At 40.3% G+C, this 10,076-nt stretch overlaps 2 protein-coding genes across 2 annotated transcripts; one reads left to right on the top strand and one right to left on the bottom strand.

Annotated features, from left to right (window-relative positions):
* On the bottom strand, positions 1-1,751 carry LOC128743947 (40S ribosomal protein S11). Its single transcript, XM_053840659.1, has 4 exons — positions 1,721-1,751; positions 1,204-1,320; positions 800-1,005; positions 1-190 (listed from the first exon to the last, which is right to left on the bottom strand). Exons 1-4 carry the CDS (start codon positions 1,730-1,732, stop codon positions 67-69), a joined length of 459 nt encoding a protein of 152 aa, XP_053696634.1. The 5' UTR covers positions 1,733-1,751; the 3' UTR covers positions 1-66.
* A 2,679-nt stretch (positions 1,752-4,430) lies between these two features.
* LOC128743946 (uncharacterized) lies at positions 4,431-5,640 on the top strand. Its single transcript, XM_053840658.1, has 3 exons — positions 4,431-4,648; positions 4,741-4,833; positions 4,887-5,640. The coding sequence occupies exons 1-3, from the start codon at positions 4,609-4,611 to the stop codon at positions 5,633-5,635; spliced, it is 882 nt and encodes a 293-aa protein (XP_053696633.1). The 5' UTR covers positions 4,431-4,608; the 3' UTR covers positions 5,636-5,640.
* Positions 5,641-10,076: the final 4,436 nt, after the last annotated feature.

Below are 10,076 nucleotides of genomic sequence, written 5' to 3'. Positions count from 1 at the left end.
TTTCCGGATTTTAGTTTATTTTAAATTTTCTTCATTTCATCTTATCATCCAGTTTAAACACAGAACTTAGAACTTAGTAAACTTCTTCTTGGCACCAGCCAATTTGCTTACCTTCAGTACGTTGAAACGTACGGTCTTGGAAAGTGGCCGACACTCACCAACGGTGACGATATCACCGGCCTCAACGTCCCTGAAAGAGAAATGGAAAAATATCCGATTAGCTTGGGAGACACAGATCAAGTGCAGTTGCATTTCCGAATAAAATCCTATCGCACCCACCTATACAATTGACCAGATTTAAATAATGTTGTAGCAATCGTAAAATGTGGTTTTCTTCACTATTAACCTCAATTAAAAGGGAAAAAATAGTGGATTTAAAGCAGGCAGTGGTCAACTAGATTCTACTGTAGTATCGAAAATACTACTTTAAAAGCCAAAGGTCGACAAATCTTTTCAAAAGTTAACCATATTAATCTGAGATCCTCTAGACTGAGATTTATAAATCAATCCTTTATGCTGCCACGATCAATGTCAACGGCATCAGCAAAATGTAAACAAAATACACTGCCACTTTACACGACGAAAACTGTAACGACTACTTGCATCCAAGCACTGTTCGGTCCCCGAAGGAACCGTTCGAATGCTTCGAGAGTTAAGTCGTCTAAAGGTTTTTCTATTGCAAGATTAAATAGCAACACTCCACAGGGATTCAGAGTGCTACAGAGTGAACACTTGCGTTATGTTAGAAATTAGAATTTTCCCTAGCATAATCTGGACCTAGCTTGCGACCATCACTTACCTAAAGCACGGCGAAAGATGCACGCTCAAATTCCTGTGACGCTTCTCGAACCGGTCATATTTACGGATGAAATGTAGATAATCACGACGAATCACAATGGTCCGCTGCATCTTCATTTTACGCACCACCCCGGTCAGGATACGACCTCGGATGGAGATGTGTCCGGTGAAGGGGCATTTCTTGTCGATGTACGTTCCGGCGATCGCCTAAAACAGAGCATCAGATTAGCTTTCTGCAAATTTAGCACCTGAACTACGATTTGTTATTTTGTATCAGAAACAATAATTTGGGTTTAGCACAGAGTATCCTCATGTGGTATTCAGAAGACCATCGTGAGAGGGTATCATCATTTAGAACTCGTATTTATGGGTTCACTGGATATTCAATTGATCAATTATTCTTACCTCTTTCGGGGTCTTGAAACCAAGACCGATGCTACGGTGCAGCCGAAGTCCTTTTCTCTTGTTAACCTGTTTACGGTTCAGGTTGACACCGATTTGTTTCTGGAACGCACGCTCGTTCTGTCAATGAGAAAATATGGGTTAGAATCACTAAACAAAACACTATAAACAATTTTGAAGATGCGAAGCACTTCATAATAGGATAATTTCAGAAATGATTGTATTTGGGTTGGAATCTGACATTCTTCACGTTGGTGTCAGCAGACCGTCATGAAATTTTCATCATTATAAGCAAACTCCCGAAACAAAACGACATTCGGTTACCGGGTAAATTGAACGTTGTCGAACACTTCTGTGAAATGGTCAATTTTTCAGCAACACTAATTAAATTGAGACATATTTTTGGCACTTTGTAACATAACCGTTTATTTTCTAACAAATCATCAGAAAAATTAACCATTTCAATCGAAAATAACTAAATAAATTCACAATTTTTACGGCAGAAAAACAAAGACAATACCTGATCAGCCATGTTGACGTTGGGAAAGAAAGCCGGAAACTGAAAAACGCAAACTTTGACATACCGTCTTCGATTTGACAGCCGCTAAACGCAGTTTCCATTTCACGACCTCTACACGATAAGGAGAAACATCGAATAATTGAGTAAAATCTACTGCGATTACTATCGAAAACCAAACAAATGAAGATAGAATTAACAAAAGGGCGAATGTCGCAAGCGTAAACAAACCGAGTAAGAGTTGATTTTCCTATGCTGGTCCAGCAAAAAATAACTCTCACCCGTTTTGTTTACATTTGCGACATTCGCCCTTTCGTTAATTCTATCTAGAAATGTGCTTTTTACTCAAACCATTGCGGCGCTGATAATAATTCCTCCTGCTGCGGCGGTGGTAACGCACTTAGGACACAGAGAACAGATTTACAGGCTCGAAGGAAGTAATCGATTTTTTGTGTGTAAAATCTGTCGGTAGCGCCCTCCAGAAATAGTTCGCCAAACGCATCAAAAAATATGCTTGTACCTTTATCAATATTTCTTTGTGCTGGTTTTCTGGTTTGTGGTTCGACAAAAGATCAGTTGTGTAACATGTCTGTGGTGGAAAATAATTGATTTGGTAAATTTTCAAATACTTAATTATTGTGCTTTGCAGCTGTACCTGGATTAATCCAGATTATTTTCTCTAATGCCAATGTATATGACAAAACAAAACAGCAACATTGCACTTGTCATTCTTTCTCACTCACAACATTCGCATTGTCGCACTTTTTGTGCCAGTCGCATTTTTAGACTGCGGTGTCCAGTAAGGTGCAAAATGCGGGATAAAGTGCATTGCAAAGCTTTATCCACCTTTTCGCGTGCGTGATGGCGGCTGGTGGGTACAACTTTCGGAAAATATTTGCATGCCTTTGGCAAATTCATTCACGTCAAATTAACATTTCTACCCTTGATTGTTGTTGTAGAATTATCACGCGTACGTGAGCGGAGTTGCCAAAAGCAAATAAACAATCGGGTTATCAGTGTATTGCTAATAGCGGGGTTGAAACTGAAAAAACCTACTGTGTTACCTGACTCATAACGAACCCCTATTTCCGAAATCCTAAAAACTCTCATGCTTTTAGTTTTGGAGTAAACATGTAATTTCTTATGTTATATAGTTGATATTTATATGCTCTATTTGAATTTATGATCAATTAAACGAAAAACCACAAATGTCGAATTTGTTTATTCAATCCGGATTGAAACTGGATGACCTTTTTGTGTTCATTTGCTCCTATCTGACAGATAAAATTCATCCAGTTTCAACCCGGATTGAATAAACAAATTCGACAAAAGTTAGTGAGCTACAAGACCCTCCCCTGTATATAATGTATATTCGTATGAGTCAGGTAACACAGTAGAGCGAACCCGTCTGAAAAGTGCAACCCAAAGTGAAACTAATAGCGTTTTTGTTTTTCCTTAGATCCAACCCAGGTTCGCGCTAGTTCCAATCGAACGGCTGTCAAATCGTTTGTTTTTTCATTCAGGTTGAATTTAGTTTCGCTCTGGGTTGAACTTTTTAGACGGGTTCGGGCGGTTTTGCAGTTTCGGGCAAAAGGTAAGAGAATAATATGGAACATGACAAAGCAGGTATAATTTAATTGTTAACCTGTTTATTGGACGCTTCTTGCTGCTACAGTCCGATACTGCTACCCTACAAAAAGGTAGAGAAAGCTGAATCGGTACAAAACCGGTTAAGCGGGGCTTAGACGCGTCCGGCAGAAATCGAACAAAAATCTGGCAGCGAAAAACTTTTTCTGTCAGACATTCTGCCGGATTACTGGCCGCTGTCACCCGTGAAAACTAGCAGAAATGCAACATCCGATTCGGGCAGAAATTTCGCCTTACGGTTTTTCTGCCGGATTTCCGCCAGAGGTTCCCCTTCTGTTTTGGAGGGTAGCAGCAGCGGATTGTAGCAGCAAGAAGCGTGCAATAAACAGGTTAACAATTGAATTATACCTGCTTTATCATGTTCCATATTATTCTCTTACCTTTTGCCCGAAACTGCAAAACTGATGAACCACCGTGTGAACCACTTTTCTCCTGCCTCAAAGTGTCACATAAAGAGAATCGAGCGAAAAATAAAGACTGGTTCTGTTCGATTTCTGCCATGCATCCGGCTTTTTCGTAAGCGGGACACTGATTACCCGAAAACGTTTGATTATTCTCTCGAAAACGTTTGTTTATTCAGTGGTCGGGTTGGAACTAACTCAGGTTAAAATACAAAAACGCTATCGTTCGACTAACATTTAAAAAGGGCGGGTAAGCCAACTGTCAAATAGAACGAGTGAGAGTTCATTTTCCTATGCTGCTCCAGCAAAAACTAATGTCGAATTGGTTTATTCCATCCGGGTTGAAACTGGATAATTTTTTTCTGTCAGATAGGAGCAAATGAACACAAAAAGTTCATCCAGTTCCAATGGGGATTGAATAAACAAATTTGACATAACCCTCGCTCGGTCTGTTTGACAGTTGGCTTATCCGCCCTTTTCAAATGTTAGTCGACATTTGATTTGAGTAAAAACGCATATTTTTTTCTTTTTTAGAGTCCCTTTCTACAAACGTGTATGTGCTTTGTTTGTTTGTTGATAAAGTTGAGCTTACTTTCGTTTATCTAATCCGTACATTATTTTCGCTTTCGGCGATTTCATTATCCTTTACGTTCTAAGTAGTTCTTTACATTATTGCTCATGTTGGTTTTAATTGTTTGATTTAAGAAATAAACCATCTCATTGGATTACACAAACTAACATACAGCCGTTATTGGAAAATTAGTGTTCAAGTCCATTAAGCCCGATTAATTGTAGTTTGTATTACCTACATACATATAAACAAAAACCTGAATCTGAAAACCGATGCTGCTTCAAGACATGGAGAAAGTTTATACAACTGAAGGTAAAATATCAGCAAGATTAAGAAAATCTATATCTTATGAACTACTTGTTGCATTATTTTCGTTAAACAAAATGCACTGCATTCGTCTTCAGACAAATCAATCTCAACTCCACGGAAAAAAATGCCGATCATAAGAAAGCCGGGAGAAATCGTATTCCCAAAGCATATGCGGCCAACAAGTATAGGTAATTTTTCATCATCCTATCCAGAACCACTAGTTAATCATACAGTATTGCAGTGTCTACTGTTAGCTTGCAAGTTGAATGCGATCAGCAGAATGTTGCCGAACAAGAGATCACCGTACTACACTTAAGCGAAGTTAAACCTGAAATAAATATTCAAGGGCACTCAATACTGGACAAGCTCTGCGAACAACTGGATCGTGTGGAAAATAAGCTGGACCTAGCTATAGCTACTCTTCATCAGCACGAGGCATCGATGAGGACGCTAAAACGTAACGTCAAGGACATTCGGAACGAAGTGCGAAATAGAACTCGAACCCCAGCCCCAGGAACAACAGTCACTGAGGATAAGTCGTATCAGAAACGAAGACGCGAAGCACTTGTTATTTTCCCAGTCGCTGATGACAGCGCTCTACAGCAGCTTGAAGACGGTGTCAAGACAAATGAAGTAATGCGTAACGAACTGATTGATCTATTCAATGAGGCACCTTCGGTTGGCACTTATGAATATCTTAGAAGAAACGTACAATGTCTGTTCTTAAACACCGCGAAATATACCTGGACGGGCAAACAGGGGAATAATTCACCTTCCTTACCGCCATCCAACCCTGCTTGCGAGCTGCGTTCCATAGAGATTTTGATAGAATGCTGTTTGCAGAGATTTAGGAATTCGCAAAAGTTTGTAGGTAAGGAATTGCGACGAGCATTGCAAAACTTTAATGAGAATATGGTGCTCAGAATCAAGCGACAACAGGAAAAGATGATGAAGAACTGTGGAGCTTCAAAGTCTAGATCAAGTGAATAAGTTTAAACTCGTATTGATTAAAAAAATTATTTAGGAAAAAAAGTTTTTACTTGCTAGTTTATTATTGCTACTAGGTACAATGAATCCGAACCGAAAAAACGATTGGTTCGACGGCGAATGCGAGCAATTAGTGCAGGAGAAGAATGCAGCACGTGCGAGAATGCTGCAACACCGTACGAGGGCGAATGTGGAGCGATATAAACAAGCACGGAACAGGCAAAAATCGGTCTTCCGGAGGAAAAAGCGCCAACAGGAAGATCGAGATCGCGAGGCGATGGAAGAACTGTACCGTGCCAACGATAAACGGAAGTTCTACGATAAATTGAACCGTTCGCGCAAAGGCTATATGCCGCAGGCCGATATGTGTCGGGACTCAGACGGTAATGTTCTCACGAACGAACGTGAGGTGATGGAGAGGTGGAAGCAGTATAATGACGAGCACCTTAACAGCGATGTAGCTTAACATGGAGGTGACGGTATAGCAATAGATCTTGGAGCACGTGCAGAAGACGTCAGAATACCAGCCCCCGACCTCCAGGAGGTAGCAGAAGAGATCGGTCGGCTGAAGAACAATAAAGCGGCTGGGGCTGATCAGCTACCCAGCGAGCTGCTGAAATACGGTAATAACGCACTGGCTAGAGCGCTTCACTGGGTCATTGTCAAGATTTGGGAGGAGGAGTTACTTACTACCGGAGGAGTGGACGGAAGACATCGTGTGTCCGATCTACAAAAAGGGCGACAAGTTGGATTGTTGCAATTACCGCGCAATCACACTGTTTTGAACGCCGCCTGCAAGGTACTCTCCCAACTTTTATGTCGTCGATTATCACCACTTGCAAAGGAGTTCGTGGGGCAATATCAAGCGGGATTCATGGGTGGCCGTGCCACCACGGACCAGATTTTCGCGCTTCGGCAAGTGTTGCAGAAATGTCGCAAATACAACGTGCCCACGCATCATTTATTCATCGACTTGAAATCGACACGATGACACGATCGATCGAGATCAGCATTGGCAGTTGTTCGAGTATCAGGGGCAGTCTCGAGTCCCTTTGGATCTCGAAGAGGGCAAGGTGATGGGCTTTCATGTTTGCTGTCCAACATCGCTTTGGAGGGTGTGATAAGAAGAGCGGGTATAGACACGAGTGGCACGATATTCACGAAGTCCGTCCAGCTTCTTGGTTTCGCTGACGATGTTGACATCATTACACGTACCTTTGAGAGGATGGCGGAAACGTACATCGGACTGAAAGCTGAAGCCAAGCGGATTGGACTTGTCATTAATGTATCGAAAACAAAATACATGAAAGCAAGAGGTTCTATGTCAATGACATGTCAGTTTCTATGAGTAGATGGCCAACTGTGTTCCAAGCTGAAATTCAAGCAATTCTAGAGTGTTCTACTGTGTGTTTGCGCAGAAACTATAGACATTCAAATATATGCATAGTCCGATAGTCAAGCAGCTCTAAATGCTTTGAAGTCGGCGACATGCACATCAAAATACGTCTGGGAATGTATTCAATCACTCCAAAAATTATCTTGCCGTAACCAAGTCAACTTACATTGGGTCTCAGGTCACTGTGGAATTGATGGAAATGAAAGGGCTGATGCGCTTGCAAGACTCGGATCTTCTCATCAATTTATAGGACCTGAGCCCTTTTGCGGCCTATCTGCTTCTGCTTTAAAAATGGAGCTGAAGGCATGGGAATGTAGGAAACGGTTTATCTCTCCAAACATTTCTATGACTCGCAAAATACTGGAGCTTTCAAAGAAAGATCTGAGCATCCATACTGGTCTAATAACAGGACATTGTCCGAGCCGCTATCATCTGAAGCTTATGGGAATGGGAAAACTTCAAGATATATGTCGCTTATGTGGCATAGAAAAAGAAGACTCGGAACACCTGTTATGCCGATGTCCGGCAATTTTTAATAAAAGATTAAGGTTCTTCGACAGAGGGCTGTTAGAACCCTTTGATATTTGGAGAACAATTCCCAGTACGGTAGTGCACTTTTTCCGAAATGTATCACCGGACTGGACAAATGCTATTAGTCAAACAATGACGGTCGCTTCTAATAGTGGTGCGTCATCTTGACAACATAGCTATAGTAAAATGGGGGATATATCACAATAGATCAAACAAATGGTCGCAGTGATAAAAATACCCAACATGGAAAAAAAGAGGTTCTAGAGAAGTGAATGCTGACCTCCCTCCCCGGATTTATTTAGACGGTGATGAAATCGAGGTGGTAGAAGAGTAGAATCAATATATATAGAATGCCAGTGTCGCTGCAGTGCTCGTGGTAAACATCACACATTTGAAAATTATGTATTTACGTTGTCTGCGCATATGTGTGAGTGCTCGATTCGAAACGAGAATTTCATTGTCAAACTGAAAAGGCAACCCAATAAAAAATCCTGCTTTTCCGTAAATCACGTAGGATAAACCACCCGATTTGGTCGTTTTGGGGTATTTCGTCGGCAGGAAAATTTTCTATTGGGCAATTTGACAATGTTGTTCCCGTATCCAAGACACGAACCACCAACATGTTTGCCACCAAAATATCCATGAAACACCAGCGACACTGGCATTCTATATATATTGATTATACTGGTAGAAGAGTTCGTGTATCTGGGCTCACTGGTTACCGCAGACAACGACACCAGCAGAGAAATACAAAGACGCATTATGGCAGGAAATCGTGCCTACTTGTCGACTAACATTTGAAAGGGGCGGATAAGCCAACTGTCAAACAGAACGAGTGAGAGTTCATTTTCCTATGCTGCTCCCAAAGTAAATTGATATATACCAGGTATATGACAATGCGAGCTGTCATATACACTTTGCACTAACACATCTACACTAGTTCTGAGATTTCGAGCATTTTGTATGGAAAATTAGTTAATTTTTTAAAAAAATCGCTGGATACGCAAGATTTGTCTATTTTTTTCTCACAGTTTTTATGTTTATGCTTAGAACATTATTTCTAGTATGTATTTCCATGAATACAATGAAGTGCAACATTCCAAATTGCAAGCGGAAATTTTTTCGTCAAAACGGTATCAAGATGTCTCAAAGAAATGTCGTTTTATCGCTTTCCTACAAGTAGTAAAACAAAAAAGATTTTTTTAAATGCTCGGACATGATTGTTCAATAAGCAGCATGAGCAAAATTGTTATTCGCCCGCGATATTTTTCGTCTGATTCCTGGTAAGCTTTTAAAGTGTTAATTATCTTCTAAGACCGTTTTGTAGCAATCTAAGATTACTTTTTATGGTTTTCTACGTAGTGTTGAGACGGGTAAATTTATGATAAAAAGGTATCATCTTGGAACAGTGACTTCAACTTAAGGATTTTCAAGCAGTAGCACGAGCATCTATTCGAATAAAACTATTTTTTAAAAGAAGACATCAAAGGCAGATATTCAAGAGCATCATGCAAGCAAAATGTTGGATGGAACGTGTTTTAATTTAAGCAACCGTATACCGTATTGATCGTGAAGTATTAGAAACATTAATTCATTTTTCAATTGCACATCGAAATAGTTAGTCACCCATGTTCTCAAATTTTTTACGCATAATAAAGAAGGCTACAACTGTAAATGACTTTAAAATATATTCCTTACATTTCATTGTAAATGTTCAAATATTTCTCTGGAATAATATAGCTGCATTAATTAATTACAATTAATTTAGTTTTAATTTTCATGCAAGTTCCACCACATTTCAGAACTATTTCTTCTTCTTTCTACACACACTAATGCAACCCTCGATGGTCACATACCTGGTATATATCAATTTACTTTGTGCTGCTCCAGCAAAAAATAACTCTCACTCGTTCTGTTTGACAGTTGGCTTATCCGCCCCTTTCAAATGTTGGTCGACACTTTTGCCTACAAAATTCGCCACCGCAGGAAGTTAACAATCTACAAGACGCTGATTAGACCGGTAGTCCTTTACGGCTATGAGGCAGTTTTTAATTTGAACAACTGATAACCCTAAACATGCTGAAACTTGTGTGAACTGGCTACCCTGCTCTGTGTTATTGTTTTGGTGGTTTGATTCAGTTGGCAGTTGCAAGAGTAGAATCCAGGGGTTTGAAACGAACGTCAAATGCATATGATTGCAGTGTAACCGTTTTTTCTGACGTTTCGGTCCGAGTGACGGCTAACGCTTTATTCAATGGAAATTCTAATTGCCGGCGAACTAGTTGAAGGATGCTCTCTTCACTCCTACATGAGAAAGAGATAGCATGATTACATACCCTTGGTAGAATCAATATATGTCGACCAACATTTGAAAGGGGCGGATAAGCCAACTGTCAAACAGAACGAGTGAGAGTTATTTTTTGCTGGAGCAGCATAGGAAAATGAACTCTCACTCGTTCTGTTTGACAGTTGGCTTATCCGCCCTTTTCAAATGTTAGTCGACATATTGAGATTGCT

Source organism: Sabethes cyaneus, chromosome 3 (assembly GCF_943734655.1).
Source record: "Sabethes cyaneus chromosome 3, idSabCyanKW18_F2, whole genome shotgun sequence".
NCBI lineage: Eukaryota > Metazoa > Arthropoda > Insecta > Diptera > Culicidae > Sabethes > Sabethes cyaneus.
This window is presented reverse-complemented; position numbering and strand designations above follow the sequence as displayed.

Bases quoted from the DNA above. Each gene is read 5' to 3' on its own strand.
- LOC128743947 (XM_053840659.1), bottom strand. The intron at 1,006-1,203 runs GTAAGAATAATT...GCTCTGTTTTAG, and splicing joins GTTTCAAGACCCCGAAAGAG to GCGATCGCCGGAACGTACAT. The intron at 191-799 runs GTAAGTGATGGT...TTTCTCTTTCAG, and splicing joins CATCTTTCGCCGTGCTTTAG to GGACGTTGAGGCCGGTGATA.
- LOC128743946 (XM_053840658.1), top strand. From the start codon at position 4,609: ATGCTGCTTCAAGACATGGAGAAAGTTTATACAACTGAAG. The intron at 4,649-4,740 runs GTAAAATATCAG...ATTCGTCTTCAG, and splicing joins GAAAGTTTATACAACTGAAG to ACAAATCAATCTCAACTCCA. The intron at 4,834-4,886 runs GTAATTTTTCAT...ACAGTATTGCAG, and splicing joins TATGCGGCCAACAAGTATAG to TGTCTACTGTTAGCTTGCAA.